The sequence below is a fragment of the Epinephelus lanceolatus genome, chromosome 13 (assembly GCF_041903045.1).
Source record: "Epinephelus lanceolatus isolate andai-2023 chromosome 13, ASM4190304v1, whole genome shotgun sequence".
NCBI lineage: Eukaryota > Metazoa > Chordata > Actinopteri > Perciformes > Serranidae > Epinephelus > Epinephelus lanceolatus.
Window position 1 is genome coordinate 14,374,739 of NC_135746.1, and position 19,982 is coordinate 14,394,720.

At 45.8% G+C, this 19,982-nt stretch overlaps 1 protein-coding gene and 8 non-coding genes across 9 annotated transcripts in view; all 9 read right to left on the reverse strand.

Moving 5' to 3' along the window:
• The window catches only part of LOC117270747 (low density lipoprotein receptor adapter protein 1), a 121,132-nt gene that overhangs the window by 50,381 nt on the left and 50,769 nt on the right, over positions 1-19,982 (reverse strand). Inside the window, exon 3 of the mRNA XM_078173781.1 lies at positions 17,857-17,969. Within this exon, the coding sequence (XP_078029907.1) occupies positions 17,857-17,969 (113 nt within the window). The remainder of the gene's footprint in view (positions 1-17,856; positions 17,970-19,982) is intronic.
• LOC144466621 (U6 spliceosomal RNA) lies at positions 49-155 on the reverse strand. Its single transcript, XR_013493211.1, has one exon. It is a non-coding gene; the product is annotated as a U6 spliceosomal RNA (small nuclear RNA).
• On the reverse strand, positions 1,156-1,262 carry LOC144466606 (U6 spliceosomal RNA). The gene has a single exon (XR_013493195.1). It is a non-coding gene; the product is annotated as a U6 spliceosomal RNA (small nuclear RNA).
• Positions 2,335-2,441, reverse strand: LOC144466613 (U6 spliceosomal RNA). The gene has a single exon (XR_013493202.1). It is a non-coding gene; the product is annotated as a U6 spliceosomal RNA (small nuclear RNA).
• On the reverse strand, positions 3,194-3,300 carry LOC144466607 (U6 spliceosomal RNA). The gene has a single exon (XR_013493196.1). It is a non-coding gene; the product is annotated as a U6 spliceosomal RNA (small nuclear RNA).
• Positions 4,053-4,159, reverse strand: LOC144466608 (U6 spliceosomal RNA). Its single transcript, XR_013493197.1, has one exon. It is a non-coding gene; the product is annotated as a U6 spliceosomal RNA (small nuclear RNA).
• On the reverse strand, positions 5,079-5,185 carry LOC144466622 (U6 spliceosomal RNA). The gene has a single exon (XR_013493212.1). It is a non-coding gene; the product is annotated as a U6 spliceosomal RNA (small nuclear RNA).
• On the reverse strand, positions 6,186-6,292 carry LOC144466609 (U6 spliceosomal RNA). The gene has a single exon (XR_013493198.1). It is a non-coding gene; the product is annotated as a U6 spliceosomal RNA (small nuclear RNA).
• On the reverse strand, positions 7,361-7,467 carry LOC117271321 (U6 spliceosomal RNA). The gene has a single exon (XR_013493213.1). It is a non-coding gene; the product is annotated as a U6 spliceosomal RNA (small nuclear RNA).

Genomic DNA, 19,982 nt, shown 5'->3' on the forward strand with positions numbered 1-19,982 from the left:
ACACCCGCTTAGTTGCTTGCGACAACAACTCGAACCTTAACCCAGATCAAAATGTGGAAACGCTTCACGAATTTGCGTGTCATCCTTTCGCAGGGGCCATGCTAATCTTCTCTGTATCGATTCCAATTTATTATATGTGCTGCCTGAGCAAGCACACTGACCATTTGCTGCTGCCTCCCTTTTGACCCTCTCGCTGGGGGAATGACACCTTTGCGACGGGGCTGGCTGGAGGTCTGGAATCCAGACTGGGCAGTACTCTGAAATGTCACAGGAGCGAGGGGTGAGGTCTTTCTAACAACGTTGTTGCAATTTATACTACCAGCCAATGCTGTCTGCATGCTCATGCAGGTTTTATTCACAAAAAGGATAAGGTCACGGCTGCCTGACACTGAGAGGTGGGCGGGGCCCAGTTGGCCTGACAGGCCAGAGGCTGGACTTGGGTCCCAAACAATCCCCTCCTATGACACTCCCCCAGACAACTGTGAGCCTCTCCGGCAAAATCTGTGCATCTCTTTCTGGAATCAGCCGCACTGAGTAAAGTTCTCTGTGCCAAATCTGTTACCCTGAGCACTCGGACTGCAGACAGCATTGGCTGGACTTGGGCCCCAAGCAATCAACTCCTATGACACTCCCCCAGACAACTGTGAGCCTCTCCGGCAAACTCTGAGCATCTCTTTCTGGAATCAGCTGCACTGTGTATAGTTCTCTGTGCCAAATCTGTTACCCTGAGCACTCGGGACATGTCCACCTTTTGATGTGGCCTGTCTCTAACAGCCAGTAGAGAGTGTCGAAACACAAGGCCCCTCTTGCAGTTGTTTTCATTCTGTTGTCATATGGACTCAGGCCCCAAATACGCACACATGCACTAACAGGACCTATACATGCATTCAATGGAGAGATGGCAGAGCAAGGGGTGCTGTCTTGGACAGGCGCCCCGAGCAGTTTGTGGTTCAGCGCCTTGCTCAAGGGCACCTTGGCAGTGCCCAGGAGGCAATCTGGCAGTTGAACCAGCGACCCTCCGCTTCCCATGCCAAGTCCTTCTGGGCTGAGCGACTGCCGCCACTGTGGACAGGGGAGCGCCGGGAATTGCAGCCGCTGACACAGAGCACAACCGCTCAGTTGCTCGCGACTACAACTTGAACCCTAACCCAGATCAAAATGTGGAAACGCTTCACGAATTTGCGTGTCATCCTTGCGCAGGGGCCATGCTAATCTTCTCTGTATCGATTCCAATTTATTATATGTGCTGCCTGAGCAAGCACACTGACCATTTGCCGCTGCCTCCCTTTTGACCCTCTCGCTGGGGGAATGACACCTTTGTGACGGGGCTGGCTGGAGGTCTGCAATCCAGACTGGGCAGTACTCTGAAATGTCACAGGAGCGAGGGGTGAGGTCTTTCTAACAACGTTGTTGCAATTTATACTACCAGCTAATGCTGTCTGCATGCTCATGCAGGTTTCATTCATGAAAAGGATAAAGCCACGACTGCCTGACACTGAGAGGTGGGTGGTGCCCAGTTGGCCTTTCAGGCCGGAGGCTGGACTTGGGCCCCAAGCAATCAACTCCTATGACACTCCCCCAGACAACTGTGAGCCTCTCCAGCAAACTCTGTGCATCTCTTTCTGGAATCAGCCGCACTGTGTAAAGTTCTCTGTGCCAAATCTGTTACCCTGAGCACTCGGACTGCAGACAGCATTGGCTGGACTTGCGCCCCAAGCAATCAACTCCTATGACACTCCCCCAGACAACTGTGAGCCTCTCCGGCAAACTCTGTGCATCTCTTTCTGGAATCAGCTGCACTGTGTATAGTTCTCTGTGCCAAATCTGTTACCCTGAGCACTCGGGACAAGTCCACCTTTTGATGTGGCCTGTCTCTAACAGCCAGTAGACAGTGTTGAAACAGAAGGCCCCTCTTGCAGTTGTTTTCATTCTGTTGTCATATAGACTCAGGCCCCAAGTAGGCACACATGCACTAACAGGACCTATACATGCATTCAATGGAGAGATGTCAGAGCGAGGGGTGCTGTCTTGGACAGGCGCCCCGAGCAGTTTGGGGTTCAGAAGGCCCCTCTTGCAGTTTTTTTCATTCTTTTGTCATATACACTCAGGCCCCAAATAGGCACACATGCACTAACAGGACCTATATATGCATTCGATGGAGAGATGTCAGAGATATGGCAGTTGAACCAGCGACCCTCCGCTTCCCAAGCCAAGTCCCTATGGACTGAGCGACTGCCGCCACTGTGGACAGGGGAGCACCGGGAATCACAGCCGCTGACAGAGAGCACACCCGCTTAGTTGCTTGCGACAACAACTCGAACCTTAACCCAGATCAAAAAGTGGAAACGCTTCACGAATTTGCGTGTCATCCTTTCGCAGGGGCCATGCTAATCTTCTCTGTATCGATTCCAATTTATTATATGTGCTGCCTGAGCAAGCACGCTGACCATATGCCGCTGCCTCCCTTTTGACCCCCTCGCTGGGGGAATGACAACTTTGTGACGGGGCTGGCTGGAGGTCTGCAATCCAGACTGGGCAGTACTCTGAAATGTCACAGGAGTGAGGGGTGAGGTCTTTCTAACAACATTGTTGCAATTTATACTACCAGCCAATGCTGTCTGCATGCTCATGCAGGTTTTATTCACAAAAAGAATAAGGTCACGGCTGCCTAACACTGAGAGGTGGGCGGGGCCCAGTTGGCCTCTCAGGCCAGAGGCTGGACTTGGGTCCCAAACAATCCCCTCCTATGACACTCCCCCGGACAACTGTGAGCCTCTCCGGCAAAATCTGTGCATCTCTTTCTGGAATCTGCCGCACTGTGTAAAGTTCTCTGTGCCAAATCTGTTACCCTGAGCACTCGGGACATGTCCACCTTTTGATGTGGCCTGTCTCTAACAGCCAGTAGAGAGTGTCGAAACACAAGGCCCCTCTTGCAGTTGTTTTCATTCTGTTGACATATAGACTCAGGCCCCAAATACGCACACATGCACTAACAGGACTTATATATGCATTCGATGGAGAGATGTCAGAGATATGGCAGTTGAACCAGCGACCCTCCGCTTCCCAAGCCAAGTCCCTATGGACTGAGCAACTGCCGCCACTGTAGACAGGGGAGCACTGGGAATCGCAGCCTCTGACAGAGAGCACACCCGCTTAGATGCTTGCGATAACAACTCGAACCCTAACCCAGATCAAAATGTGGAAACGCTTCACGAATTTGCGTGTCATCCTTGCGCAGGGGCCATGCTAATCTTCTCTGTATCGATTCCAATTTATTATATGTGCTGCCTGAGCAAGCACGCTGACCATATGCCGCTGCCTCCCTTTTGACCCCCTCGCTGGGGGAATGACAACTTTGTGACGGGGCTGGCTGGAGGTCTGCAATCCAGACTGGGCAGTACTCTGAAATGTCACAGGAGTGAGGGGTGAGGTCTTTCTAACAACATTGTTGCAATTTATACTACCAGCCAATGCTGTCTGCATGCTCATGCAGGTTTTATTCACAAAAAGAATAAGGTCACGGCTGCCTAACACTGAGAGGTGGGCGGGGCCCAGTTGGCCTCTCAGGCCAGAGGCTGGACTTGGGTCCCAAACAATCCCCTCCTATGACACTCCCCCGGACAACTGTGAGCCTCTCCGGCAAAATCTGTGCATCTCTTTCTGGAATCTGCCGCACTGTGTAAAGTTCTCTGTGCCAAATCTGTTACCCTGAGCACTCGGGACATGTCCACCTTTTGATGTGGCCTGTCTCTAACAGCCAGTAGAGAGTGTCGAAACACAAGGCCCCTCTTGCAGTTGTTTTCATTCTGTTGACATATAGACTCAGGCCCCAAATACGCACACATGCACTAACAGGACTTATATATGCATTCGATGGAGAGATGTCAGAGATATGGCAGTTGAACCAGCGACCTTCCGCTTCCCAAGCCAAGTCCCTATGGACTGAGCAACTGCCGCCACTGTAGACAGGGGAGCACTGGGAATCGCAGCCTCTGACACAGAGCACACCCGCTTAGATGCTTGCGATAACAACTCGAACCCTAACCCAGATCAAAATGTGGAAACGCTTCACGAATTTGCGTGTCATCCTTGCGCAGGGGCCATGCTAATCTTCTCTGTATCGATTCCAATTTATTATATGTGCTGCCTGAGCAAGCACGCTGACCATCTGCCGCTGCCTCCCTTTTGACCCTCTCGCTGGGGGAATGACACCTTTGTGACGGGGCTGGCTGGAGGTCTGCAATCCAGACTCGGCAGTACTCTGAAATGTCACAGTAGCGAGGGGTGAGGTCTCTCTCTGGTAGATATCAACGTTGTTGCAATTTATACTACCAGCTAATGCTGTCTGCATGCTCATGCAGGTTTCATTCACAAAAAGGATAAGGTCACGGCTGCCTAACACTGAGAGGTGGGTGGGGCCCAGTTGGCCTCTCAGGCCAGAGGCTGGACTTGCGCCCCAAACAATCCCCTCCTATGACACTCCCCCAGACAACTGTGAGCCTCTCCGGCAAACTCTGTGCATCTCTTTCTGGAATCAGCTGCACTGTGTATAGTTCTCTGTGCCAAATCTGTTACCCTGAGCACTCGGGACAAGTCCACCTTTTGATGTGGCCTGTCTCTAACAGCCAGTAGACAGTGTTGAAACAGAAGGCCCCTCTTGCAGTTGTTTTCATTCTGTTGTCATATAGACTCAGGCCCCAAATACGCACACATGCACTAACAGGACCTATACATGCATTCAATGGAGAGATGTCAGAGCGAGGGTTGCTGTCTTGGACAGGCGCCCCGAGCAGTTTGGGGTTCAGAAGGCCCCTCTTGCAGTTTTTTTCATTCTTTTGTCATATACACTCAGGCCCCAAATAGGCACACATGCACTAACAGGACCTATATATGCATTCGATGGAGAGATGTCAGAGATATGGCAGTTGAACCAGCGACCCTCCGCTTCCCAAGCCAAGTCCCTATGGACTGAGCGACTGCCGCCACTGTGGACAGGGGAGCACCGGGAATTGCAGCCGCTGACAGAGAGCACACCCGCTTAGTTGCTTGCGACAACAACTCGAACCTTAACCCAGATCAAAATGTGGAAACGCTTCACGAATTTGCGTGTCATCCTTTCGCAGGGGCCATGCTAATCTTCTCTGTATCGATTCCAATTTATTATATGTGCTGCCTGAGCAAGCACACTGACCATTTGCTGCTGCCTCCCTTTTGACCCCCTCGCTGGGGGAATGACACCTTTGCGACGGGGCTGGCTGGAGGTCTGGAATCCAGACTGGGCAGTACTCTGAAATGTCACAGGAGCGAGGGGTGAGGTCTTTCTAACAACGTTGTTGCAATTTATACTACCAGCCAATGCTGTCTGCATGCTCATGCAGGTTTTATTCACAAAAAGGATAAGGTCACGGCTGCCTAACACTGAGAGGTGGGCGGGGCCCAGTTGGCCTGACAGACCAGAGGTTGGACTTGGGTCCCAAACAATCCCCTCCTATGACACTCCCCCAGACAACTGTGAGCCTCTCCGGCAAAATCTGTGCATCTCTTTCTGGAATCAGCCGCACTGAGTAAAGTTCTCTGTGCCAAATCTGTTACCCTGAGCACTCGGACTGCAGACAGCATTGGCTGGACTTGGGCCCCAAGCAATCAACTCCTATGACACTCCCCCAGACAACTGTGAGCCTCTCCGGCAAACTCTGAGCATCTCTTTCTGGAATCAGCTGCACTGTGTATAGTTCTCTGTGCCAAATCTGTTACCCTGAGCACTCGGGACATGTCCACCTTTTGATGTGGCCTGTCTCTAACAGCCAGTAGAGAGTGTCGAAACACAAGGCCCCTCTTGCAGTTGTTTTCATTCTGTTGTCATATAGACTCAGGCCCCAAATACGCACACATGCACTAACAGGACCTATACATGCATTCAATGGAGAGATGTCAGAGCGAGGGGTGCTGTCTTGGACAGGCGCCCCGAGCAGTTTGTGGCTCAGCGCCTTGCTCAAGGGCACCTTGGCAGTGCCCAGGAGGCAATCTGGCAGTTGAACCAGCGACCCTCCGCTTCCCATGCCAAGTCCTTCTGGGCTGAGCGACTGCCGCCACTGTGGACAGGGGAGCGCCGGGAATTGCAGCCGCTGACACAGAGCACAACCGCTCAGTTGCTCGCGACTACAACTTGAACCCTAACCCAGATCAAAATGTGGAAACGCTTCACGAATTTGCGTGTCATCCTTGCGCAGGGGCCATGCTAATCTTCTCTGTATCGATTCCAATTTATTATATGTGCTGCCTGAGCAAGCACACTGACCATTTGCCGCTGCCTCCCTTTTGACCCTCTCGCTGGGGGAATGACACCTTTGTGACGGGGCTGGCTGGAGGTCTGCAATCCAGACTGGGCAGTACTCTGAAATGTAACAGGAGCGAGGGGTGAGGTCTTTCTAACAACGTTGTTGCAATTTATACTACCAGCCAATGCTGTCTGCATGCTCATGCAGGTTTTATTCACAAAAAGGATAAGGTCACGGCTGCCTAACACTGAGAGGTGGGTGGGGCCCAGTTGGCCTCTCAGGCCAGAGGCTGGACTTGCGCCCCAAACAATCCCCTCCTATGACACTCCCCCAGACAACTGTGAGCCTCTCCGGCAAACTCTGTGCATCTCTTTCTGGAATCTGCCACACTGAGTAAAGTTCTCTGAGCCAAATCTGTTACCCTGAGCACTCGGGACATGTCCACCTTTTGATGTGGCCTGTCTCTAACAGCCAGTAGACAGTGTTGAAACAGAAGGCCCCTCTTGCAGTTGTTTTCATTCTGTTGTCATATAGACTCAGGCCCCAAATAGGCACACATGCACTAACAGGACCTATACATGAATTCAATGGAGAGATGTCAGAGCGAGGGGTGCTGTCTTGGACAGGCACCCCGAGGAGTTTGGGGTTCAGAAGGCCCCTCTTGCAGTTGTTTTCATTCTGTTGTCATATAGACTCAGGCCCCAAGTAGGCACACATGCACTAACAGGACCTATACATGCATTCAATGGAGAGATGTCAGAGCGAGGGGTGCTGTCTTGGACAGGCGCCCCGAGCAGTTTGGGGTTCAGAAGGCCCCTCTTGCAGTTTTTTTCATTCTTTTGTCATATACACTCAGGCCCCAAATAGGCACACATGCACTAACAGGACCTATATATGCATTCGATGGAGAGATGTCAGAGATATGGCAGTTGAACCAGCGACCCTCCGCTTCCCAAGCCAAGTCCCTATGGACTGAGCGACTGCCGCCACTGTGGACAGGGGAGCACCGGGAATTGCAGCCGCTGACAGAGAGCACACCCGCTTAGTTGCTTGCGACAACAACTCGAACCTTAACCCAGATCAAAATGTGGAAACGCTTCACGAATTTGCGTGTCATCCTTTCGCAGGGGCCATGCTAATCTTCTCTGTATCGATTCCAATTTATTATATGTGCTGCCTGAGCAAGCACACTGACCATCTGCTGCTGCCTCCCTTTTGACCCCCTCGCTGGGGGAATGACACCTTTGCGACGGGACTGGCTGGAGGTCTGGAATCCAGACTGGGCAGTACTCTGAAATGTCACAGGAGCGAGGGGTGAGGTCTTTCTAACAACGTTGTTGCAATTTATACTACCAGCCAATGCTGTCTGCATGCTCATGCAGGTTTTATTCACAAAAAGGATAAGGTCACGGCTGCCTAACACTGAGAGGTGGGCGTGGCCCAGTTGGCCTCTCAGGCCAGAGGCTGGACTTGGGTCCCAAACAATCCCCTCCTATGACACTCCCCCAGACAACTGTGAGCCTCTCCGGCAAAATCTGTGCATCTCTTTCCCAAGCCAAGTCCCTATTGACTGAGCGACTGCCGCCACTGTGGACAGGGGTGCGCTGGGAATCGCAGCTGCTGACAGAGAGCACACCCGCTCAGTTGCTCTCGACCAGCTCGGGGGCAACAGGGTCAGATCCAAATGTGGAAACGCTTCACGAATTAACGTGTCATCCTCATGAAAGGATGACTCTCAAATAAATAATCTACACACTGTTATCTGGCTCCAATTATTACAAATGCAACATTTCAGTCAGACTTCATCAGTCATTAACAAGGCTAGTTTTACCCTCTTTACTTCAGTAGCAGAAACAGACTGGCATCATTCTAAAGTGTTTTATGTGACATATCCAGAGTAGTTCCATCATCAAACTAGATGGCACAAAATAGTCATAACTAATATCATATATAGCCTAGTGTTATATCAAATGTCAGACATGGCTGTGAGTAAGTTCTTTCTTCAGTGTGTTATACATTTTTACAATATGCATTATGAGATGATAGAATGCCATTCACAACCCACACTATTGACTTCTTATTGTCTTGCAGTTTTCTGCTCTTCTGGTCCCTTTTCATCCCATATGATATGAAGCATCCTACTTCATTTATGGTTCTGATGATGTCACTCGTAATTAACAGCTCCGCCTCTTTCACATGAACATGCTCGTGGCTTGATAGGAAAACCCAGAGTTGACTGAACTAGTTGATAACCAGCTTCCTAGTACCGGTTATCCAGATGGACAATGTTAGGGTTAGTCAAGCCTGATAACAAGAAGACATCCCGGGGAAGTTTAACTGGCTTCACAGTACAGGTTAGCTGTTCAGCATTGGTAACCACTGTGATTTACCCTGAAGTTACTTCACTGACCCCAAATCCTGCTTCGTAGCACAGGCCTCAGGCCTACACAAATTATCTACAACCTAATATTTTTCTGTGTAAATATCTAAGCTCCAATTGCCATCTGTAAAATATTGCCATATTACATATTTTGATACCATATTTGCTCAATAATAAAAACTGTTATTGGGATAATGTGCAAAAAGCTGACTTTACTGTTGTAGAACATCATCAAACTTGCCGTGTGTGGTTTAGTCCTTTCGCTTTATCCCTTCCAGCAGTTAGACCTGCATCAATACTTGCTCGTGTTCAAAGATCAAGCTCATGATAATATAATTTGAATTTCTGATGCTACAAATAAATGCACTGCAAAATGCGCTGTCAGGGACTGAGTGGCTGTCAAGGCTGCTGAATTCAGTATCAATTTGTAAAAACTTAAATGTCACTGATGATACAGGATGATATTTCATTGTGTGTGTGGGTGGGTTTGGGTATGAGTGTGGGTGTAGGAGGGTCATGGCTGCAAGGATCTTATTTCCAATGCGATGGCACGATGCCTTCCTGTCTGTTTTCTATTCCCCACTAAGCTTCGCCTGAGGGAAACAGCCCGGCTTCTAGTTAGTGTGAATACACAATTAACTCTACAAACACACACACACATTTACATATACACTCACTGTGTGAGGTGCATATTTAGATGCTCATATGTCCACCCATGCATGGACACTAATACACACACACCTTGTGTATTTAACTCTTTTCTCCCTTATTTGTTATGCACAATAAACGGTCTGATTTGATCCCCCCTTTCTGCACTCCACTTTCTTTCACCCTTCACTTGCTGTCTTAGCCAATAAGTGGATTATGCGCCACTAAAATAAGACATAAGAAAGGAGGGGGAAAAGGGGAAATTGGCTGTAGGGAGGTAGAGGTGGGGGTGGGGTCTCATAAAGGGGATAAATCAATCCTCAGTCAACCCGAGCTCGGCATGTGGCCCTTCTCTCCTGTATCATTACTCTGGAGTATTGGCACAGACCGGCAGAGTGAGTTTCAAAGTGGGCAATTAGTCGTGGGTATTCCTGCATTCAGAGCTGTGTTTATGTTAATATGAGCGGAAAAGACAGACAGTAAAAATGAAATGGAGAGGAGACGATAAGGAGAGAGGAGAGGGAGATCAAAGACGAGGCTGATTCCCCTGGCCTGTGGTCTGTTACCGCTGATAAGGTGGATCAGGAAGGGATGCAGATACACACAAGAACACACACCAACCACATGTATACACACACACACACACACACACACACACACAGATAGCTCCTGTCTTTCTTTATCTCAGCCTGTTCTGTAATCACAGTCCAGCCATATGATATTTATACTGTAATCCTTGATGACACCAGTCTATAATACAGGATGCTATCCAGAGAGAGGAAGCCAGCTAAACATATCACAATACACACACACACACACACACACACACACACACACACACACACACACACACACACACACACACACACACACACACACACACACTTCAATGATTTGGTAGACTGAAACCTAGCATGGTGCTAAAAGAGGTTAGCATCCATTGACAGAGAGAAACTGTATCAGACACCCTCCGGCGACCCTTCCATTATTGGTTTCCCAGTGAATTGATCAAACATGAGACTCACAACAGCTCTGAGAAGAAACCTGCTTGGTTTAATCCTGTAAAAGGAGCCAAAGAAATGGACAGAGGGGAAAGTGACCTAGATAGAGGATATCAGCTTTTTCTTGTATCAGATAAGGACACTTCTTTGTTTTGAGGGCTCAACTTGAAGGATTATCGGCATTGTTACGCACAGAAAATGAACCACAATTAAATATGAAATATCAGTGATTTAGGTCAGGTCATGAATTATCGATCAATAAGAACATGTTTAGTGATAATATATGATGTAATTATGCTGACCCATCCCTATAAAGTAATGCATTTACTATTTGAGGTAATTATATGTAGAATTAAAGTTACACTCTGCATGTAGTGCCTAGAATTCTCAATGCTTTGCATGATTTTTTATTTATTTTTTTTTTGTATGAAGCCAGTAATCCTGAATGAGGTCACTGCAATGTGTAACATTTTAAAGCACACAGCGTTAACGTAGACTGTGTATATATAGATGTACAACACGTCTCCGATACCTCCAGCTGTACAAAACTAAAACTAAATTTTTTTCGACATAGGTGCCACCATTTTGTGCCGCTAGTCATTTGAAGCCGAAGTCTGCACATTACCAATCGGTGGGTGGAGCTAGTGTATTGAGGTCCCGCCCATACTCCGGCCTGACTCAGTCCTGTGTAAATAACAGCTGTCAATCATGATGTCGCACCCTCTCTTATAGCATCAAGTAACTAATTAAAGCTAGGGCTGTGAAACCATTAATTTCTTAATCATGATTAATCCCCGAATTTCAATAGTGGATCGCAGTTCATCACATTTTAAACCACATTTGCATTTATTATATTATTTTGCATTTGAAGTCCACAAGGTGAGGCAGTTCCTAGTAGAGCGTCTTGATTGGGAATCAAATAAATGCAAAGAAATTTACTTTCTGTTCTTGACTTTAAGATTCATTTATTTCAAATCAGTGCTGTAATGCTGCAACTATGTGGACTTGAGATCATGACATAGAGGTATGAGACAACTTCAAAGTGCTTATTCTGTAACTTACAGTGCTTTTTGTTGTTGATTGATTTTTTAAAGGATTACATTGTTCCACATTGAGAAATAGGTCCTGTATGTATATACTACTGTCAATCAATCAATTTTATTTATAAAGCCCAATATCACAAATCACAATTTGCCTCACAGGGCTTTACAGCATACGACATCCCTCTGTACTTAGGACCCTCACAGCGGATAAGGAAAAATTCCCCAAAAAAAACTTTAATGGGGAAAAAAAAACGTAGAAACCCCAGGAAGAGCAACTGAGGAGGGATCCCTCTTCCAGGACGGATAGATGTGCAGTAGATGTCGTACAGAACAGATCAACATGATATAATAACAGTAATCCATATGACACAATGAGACAGAAAGAGAGACAGAGAGAGAGGGACAGAGACAGAGAGAGATGCAGGACAGACGGTAATGACAGTAGCTTACAACAACACTGATTAAAGTAATAATATTATAATTAATATAATATACAGTACAGGCCAAAAGTTTGGACACACCTTCTCATTCAATGCGTTTTCTTTATTTTCATGACTATTTACATTGTAGATTCTCACTGAAGGCATCAAAACTATGAATGAACACATGTGGAGTTATGTACTTAACAAAAAAAGGTGAAATAACTGAAAACATGTTTTATATTCTAGTTTCTTCAAAATAGCCACCCTTTGCTCTGATTACTGCTTTGCACACTCTTGGCATTCTCTCCATGAGCTTCAAGAGGTAGTCACCTGAAATGGTTTCCACTTCACAGGTGTGCCTTATCAGGGTTAATTAGTGGAATTTCTTGCTTTATCAATGGGGTTGGGACCATCAGTTGTGTTGTGCAGAAGTCAGGTTAATACACAGCCGACAGCCCTATTGGACAACTGTTAAAATTCATATTATGGCAAGAACCAATCAGCTAACTAAAGAAAAACGAGTGGCCATCATTACTTTAAGAAATGAAGGTCAGTCAGTCCGGAAAATTGCAAAAACTTTAAATGTGTCCCCAAGTGGAGTCGCAAAAACCATCAAGCGCTACAACGAAACTGGCACACATGAGGACCGACCCAGGAAAGGAAGACCAAGAGTCACCTCTGCTTCTGAGGATAAGTTCATCCGAGTCACCAGCCTCAGAAATAGCAAGTTAACAGCAGCTCAGATCAGAGACCAGATGAATGCCACACAGAGTTCTAGCAGCAGACCCATCTCTAGAACAACTGTTAAGAGGAGACTGCGCCAATCAGGCCTTCATGGTCAAATAGCTGCTAGGAAACCACTGCTAAGGAGAGGCAACAAGCAGAAGAGATTTGTTTGGGCCAAGAAACACAAGGAATGGACATTAGACCAGTGGAAATCTGTGCTTTGGTCTGATGAGTCCAAATTTGAGATCTTTGGTTCCAACCGCCGTGTCTTTGTGAGACGCAGAAAAGGTGAACGGATGGATTCCACATGCCTGGTTCCCACTGTGAAGCATGGAGGAGGAGGTGTGATGGTGTGGGGGTGTTTTGCTGGTGACACTGTTGGGGATTTATTCAAAATTGAAGGCACACTGAACCAGCATGTCTACCACAGCATCCTGCAGCGACATGCCATCCCATCCGGTTTGCGTTTAGTTGGACGATCATTTATTTTTCAACAGGACAATGACCCCAAACACACCTCCAGGCTGTGTAAGGGCTATTTGACCAAGAAGGAGAGTGATGGAGTGCTGTGGCAGATGACCTGGCCTCCACAGTCACCGGACCTGAACCCAATCGAGATGGTTTGGGGTGAGCTGGACCGCAGAGTGAAGGCAAAGGGGCCAACAAGTGCTAAACACCTCTGGGAACTCCTTCAAGACTGTTGGAAAACCATTTCAGGTGACTACCTCTTGAAGCTCATGGAGAGAATGCCAAGAGTGTGCAAAGCAGTAATCAGAGCAAAGGGTGGCTATTTTGAAGAAACTAGAATATAAAACATGTTTTCAGTTATTTCACCTTTTTTTGTTAAGTACATAACTCCACATGTGTTCATTCATAGTTTTGATGCCTTCAGTGAGAATCTACAATGTAAATAGTCATGAAAATAAAGAAAACGCATTGAATGAGAAGGTGTGTCCAAACTTTTGGCCTGTACTGTATATTGTTCCCCCGATGGTAAGATGTATGACTGGTCACAACATGTTGACCCAAAGATGTCCCCTTAATACTTAATATACTTGTAGGGTGGTGTGACTCCCTCCCCAGGCACAATCAGACACAAGTGGTTTTCTTGACAGGTTTTACTGAAGTCTTCTCTCCTCATCAAACCGTGAAAATTAATAATACACAACGTATTAAACATAGAGACAACACGTTAGCTGAATAGCAAACATGATAGCAAACAATAGAAAACAAAATAAATACAAATGTAATAAAGTACCTCGTTGGCTGCATGCTAGGAAAGGAAATCATCTTGGAATCTTCTTATCTTCGTATACACCAGTAAACATTACTCTTGTTCTAAAAGCAGGTACAGCTCATCCTCAGGTGCATATGAGCATCTGTGTATGCAACCTGCACTCAGCAGCGTCAGCTAGCTTCTAACTCACTCACGTTAACCAGACAGAAACAGCTCAACGGGGCTTCAAAATAAAAGACTCTTCCTGTTTACTAAAAGAGCACAAATAAAATACAGAATATTACCCAAAATAAATTCTGATTCATAAAGTCATTCTTAGATGGAAACTTCATGGAAATATGTAACACATATAGTGGCAACAGTTACAGGTGGTTTGTCTGTGTTGCGCTGCAGTTACACCTCCAAAACACCAGTCTGTGATGGAGTTTCTGTGAAGTGCTGTAAAGTCTGATTGATTTCAAACATCCTTTAAACACACATTAAACAAAGCTTAATACTTTCAAACACAAGTACACTCAGCTTCATTAGAAGTCTCATGATTCACAGGCAAATGCTTGTCTTTTGCTGGGCACATTCTCTCCTTTAATACAACAACCTAACATTAGTAGCACAAGCTTATGGCAGTTCACATTGTATAAATTTGCCTAGTTAGTGGGAGTTTCCCTCATATTATCACTGTAGCGACGCCCACATTTCCCATCATTCCTTGTGCTGGACTGAGTAGTTTCTTGTATGCAGTTAAGTTTGCTGTTTTATGTAGCGAAACACAAATGTCACTTTTTGTTAGTGTTATTTATGTGTCTGTTGAAAACATGGTTTATGCTGGTTATTTTCATTTTGGTGTTAGTTTGGAATTTACACCATTAATGAGTTGGGTGTTACACAGAAAGGAAATATAATGAGTAACTGTAATGCTACAGATTAGATTGTGCAGGAAAAATGTGTTGTTGAGCTCATACAGAACACACACATTTCCCACCTAACACAAATTGATCACAATACTAATGCCGTGTCTCTAGTTGCATACTTCTGTATTTACACTTAATGTTTTGAGTGTAAAGTGCATTCACATTGAGAAGTATGGAAAAATACAGTGCAGTACCCAGATGGTGCACTCAAAATGGTCAAGAAGTTGAGTGTGGAACTATGGACACTTGTCACTCTCAATGGTCACCCTCTAGGTAGTCTCTATATACAGATTCTACATTCAGTGAATGTAGAGTCTGTAGGCAAACCCCGGAGATCTTGCCTCCGGAAGAAGAGCGGAAGAGCCCTGGTTTCCGGTTGTAGGCTGTTTGTAGTCCGCGTGATATTGACCAATCATGTTTGAGCCGGCTGCAGTTGTTGCCAGGTTAAACGGTCCGTGTGGTGAACTAACAAGGCGGAACATAATTGGCGTCACTGCAAACTCTGAATCCATCGCAATGGTTCAGCATATTTACTTATTTATAAACAGAAGTTGGAAATGGAAATTCGCCTCCTCCGCCCAAATCAAACCGGAATGCCAAAAAATCGGGGGTCTGCCCCCAGAGTCTGCAGGAAGTCAGACGCCAAATACAGCCGATGGGTTCCGAGAATGCCATCGAGGCTACGTAGCTGAAGGGGAGGGACCACTTTTCAAACTGGAAATGGCGGCCGAGGACTGCGACCGTGAATGTCGCTGCATTGTACAAATACATCTGTTTTTTGCACTAAGCACCACTATACTGTTGTCGGGTATGTTATGCCCCACCCTTAGGCGGCCCTATGGGGCGAACAAAACTCCAAACACTGACCCAAAATAATCACATGAATACCTTTAAAACATTCAAATCCATGGGATTTATTAGACTTAAAACAGGCAAACAAGACAACAAAAACCCCATGGTGAGAGGCAGCAGGACCAGCAGTCCCCACACCAGAGCCTCTCTCCGCTGTTGCTGGCACAGGAGCTCTTAGAGGCCGTTTACACGTTGCCGGCTATTTTAATAAACGGACATTTCACCCTCTCCGTTTTCAAAAAGATCTTCGTTTACACTTACCCGTGTATATATACACAAGAGCATGCCAAACCTGTAGGTGGCAGTGTAACGAGAAGCTCAAGCCTTCCATGTATCCATTGTCACCATAGGTTGCACTTTTGACACAGGCACAAGTTCCGGTGCATACTGTGACGTCGACTGCCTATAACTCCGTTTATCTCCATTTATCTCAGTTTACATGCAAACGCGCAACCGGAGTTTTCCAAAATCTCCACTCTGGCCGGAGTTTTTAGAAAGACTCGTTTTCAGAGGAGAAATCTCCGTTTGCGTGTAAACGAAGGGCACAAACGAAGGAAGATGTCTCCGTTTATCAAAATCACCGTGTACGTGTAAACGGCCTCTCAAGCACCTCCTCCATGCCAGGTGTGCTGCACCTCGTTAAGTAATGCAGCACACCTGGGCAGATCTACAAAGGAGGGAGAAGGGACAGCAGCACAGGACACACACAGCCGTAACAGGTATAAGCCAGCAGTATGTTTATTGGGTTAATTTAGCAGTCTGTAATGATTTGGTACCGCGAACGCTAACACGAATGCTAATACTAGTTTGCTAACTAGCTAGTTTGTGGTCATCATTTCTGGTGAGTGCACAACAGCCATGTTTGGTTTGAGACAACACTACCCTGTTGAAATTTGTGCACTACGCCAATGAGTACATAGTGCACATAGTATACTACATAGAAGTGTACTAACGGAAGTATGTGATTTGAGACACTCATTTTCATACAGTTTGTTTACATGCATTTCAAATAGTAGAGTTCATTTCAGAGCTAAGCATCCTCTTTTGTCCAGCTGAAACTACAATAAACTAGCCCTCAGTTGTCTAAATAAGTACACATACACATTTGCGTTGTGAATTAGCTGTGCTCTGCCAGCTAACATTAGCTTACAACAAAGGCTAACATAACAATCTCACATTCAATGTTAGTAAGAGACAAACTGTGTTAGGTTAAGCTGTCTTCTGGAACGTAATTGCCGTCCATACAAATCTTGTCGAGCAGCACAAATATGATCTATCTGCCATGTTTGGATGCCGATGAAGCCTCATAGAGCCAGGAGTAACAGCTGCACAAGTACTTGGGCTGCCATCGTTGTTGTTGTTCCCTCAAGCTTTGCGCCAGTGGGAAAGCAACAACGTAACTAATGTATATAGTGACGCAATGACGTGGCACCCTAACCACCTCGAGCCGTGGAAAAGCAAATTGGTTCTCAGCTGGTTCGCAAGTTGAACCAACTGAGAGCCAGCACCAGCACCAGCACTGGAACTGCTTTGGTGTTAAAGGGGTAACAGTAAGATATTTGGATAACTGTGAAAATGCAACAGTACAGCAGTGATGACTTGAGTCTGCCTCAGCCTTCCATCAGCAGAGTAATCACACTAACAATGACAACACTTTCACAGTCAGCAGTTAATTTCATTTCATTTTCATTTCCTTGCAGGCTTACAAAAGGACGTGTCTGACAACCAATCACACCAGTTAAAAGAATGCATCATACCTAGCAACGGGGTCAACCACACCTCCTCATAAGGTAAAAGTGTCTGTCACCTTCCTTGCTCTGAGAACTTTCCTAAATCACTCCTTATCTAGGACTCCATACTAAAAATGTTCCAGCAAAGTCATGAGCTCTCCGAGAGTGTTCTCAGAATGACCAGCTATATTTGGCCTTTAAGATACAACATTTGTTGTGCCTCACATATATAATACAGTGATGACAGATTAGAAAACATTTCCAACGACATGACTCACTAGATGAGCTACTTAGGTGTCCTGAATGTTAGCTTAGCCACTTGTAAGTTCAGGGGCATTACTTTTATTATCATCACTGCAGCAGCAGGAAGCTCCTGGGACAACTTGACAGTACATGAGGTTACAAGGGAAGAGACATAATAGCAGAATCAACGCATTATGCTTGGGCCTTAATCACATCGCCATTAAAACCAAACTTGATGACATCAAAATGAGGACATAAACATACATGAACATGATAAGAATTGCCTTAAATGACAGAAACCATTGCTTGGGAAAATCGATTTGACGTATTTTGAGTCTTTAGTTTGGCCCATATCCCAACACTAACATGGAAGGTTTTTTGCATTTACCTGTATATGGAGACATTTTCTATGAGGTCTGTAGTCTCTGTGTCTGTCATGATGATGCCTTTCGGTGAGACTGTCAGCGTTACTTTCCGAAACTTCTTAGCACTGGCTCTGGCCTGTGGGTTTAAAATATATGAAACACATTTACACATGCATTAAAATCACACAGAAACTATCTTGCCAGAGAGCAACCCTGTCACTCTGACATAAATATAAGGTGATTTTACATCTGATTAAACACCAGAAACCCTCAAAAGTGACACTGACTGCCGAGCAAAATTAGGCAGCCTGCATGAGTTGTCCCAGAAATGTGGGGAAATTTATAAAAGGTGACAGAACCGGGGGGAGGACAGCTGCAATGTGTAGCCCAGAATGAGAGCTACACATTGCAACTCGAGGTCGAGCTGGCAGCCACTCACTTCCCCTGCCGCTCCGCTCCATCTGGGGTTTCAGAAAATACAGCCATAGTGCTGAGCACGCTGTCTGTGAGAGCGCCTGTTGACAATGACAATGACCTCCTTACCATGCAATTAGCTAGCAAATGAGAGCAGTTTAGTTTCACACCCAAATGATATCAGGTTAAGAATCAGTAGAGCGGCTGTGGAGGAATACGGAGAGCAAAGAAGAAAGAAATGATTTCATCGTGTACTGCAGTTCTACATTCACCCTGCATGTAAACTCCTTTATTTTTGCAGAAGGTGAAATTAAGGCCAGCAACGAAAAGAAGCTGACGATGAAAAGGAGTGGGATCTTTGCTTAAACAGAAACTAGGACTTCTGAAGGACAACAGGAACGGTGCCATGGCTTTCTGTAGGTGCCTAAATGCCCCTGAGATGGCAACAAGGAACAGCACATTCTGCACAGCACTTACAATATGGGATATTATAATAGGGAGGGAATGAGTGCTGTGGCTGACTGTAGCAGCTCATTCATGTAGGAAGTGCTAACAACCACGTTTTCTGTCATGTTACTCATGTGGTGCCATGAGGCAAGAACCAATCTGTCAGCTCGAGATACGCAAGTTCAGCCTTCCTCTATACGTTGGGTCCCTCCATCCTGTCTTATCATGCCTGACTGAAGCATGTAGCAAATGGAAAACTCACAAATGTATTCAGTAATCCCATTCAGGTTGATTGGTTTCCAAGGGAACAGACAGAGACAACTGACTTCCCTTTTCCTGTCTTGGTGTAAATCAATTGAATCTTAATCCTGCCATTAGGTTCGGTTCAGTCTCTAATGGAAAAGTGGGGGGTTTATAACCAGGCTGTCTGTGCCGGGCTTTTCTTCCTGCAGAGAAAGCCTTCCGGGAGATTAGACGTTCATATTGTTGGCAGCGTTCAGTGAAAAGGTGCGCACGTGTGTGAGCATGGAAGAAGAATGGGAAGAGGGAACATAATGTGTAAGTTTGTGTTCACACAAACCAGAGTTTGTAGACATACAATCTTTATTTACAACAGTTTGTTTGCAGTTTTCAGAACAGTCTTGTGAAAACTGACAGGCTTCTGAATTGATGTAGAAAACTGTGCTCAGAAATCCCCCGTGTGGCTTAGTGCTGCTAAATAAACATCATATCACTAGCTGCTCCACATGTGCAACCCTTGATAATCCTGGATTAGCAGCTATGTTTCCATGCAGACAAATTGACCTTGACATAAACATAACCCAACTATAACTACAAGCCACGAGAAAGCTGAAAGTAAATTACACCGATTGCTCAGTTTAAAAGTAATCTAAACTTTTTCTCATGAAGGGACCGTTTGTTCTGCATGCTAACTTTAAAGACCACGCTGTTACATGTTACATGAACATTGAATTGGATGATTATAACAATGTCAACAAAGGTTTTTTGGCCATGAGAATACATATACTGAGCTGTGACCAACTGAAATACTGATGTAAAGGACATCTTCTACTGAAATTCTGTCTGTCATGGTTCCCCAAGTTGTATTACAGTGTAGATATCGTGCAAGAATTTCCCATAAAATGACCACCCTGACAAAGTGTTTTCCCAGGTCATCAAAATAACGTGTAAAATCAACATTTGACAAGTATTCCCCTTTCAGATGATGTGCACTTCAGTTTGAGGCTGTAATTTCACAAATCCCCAAGAGAACTTCTATAAAAAGCTT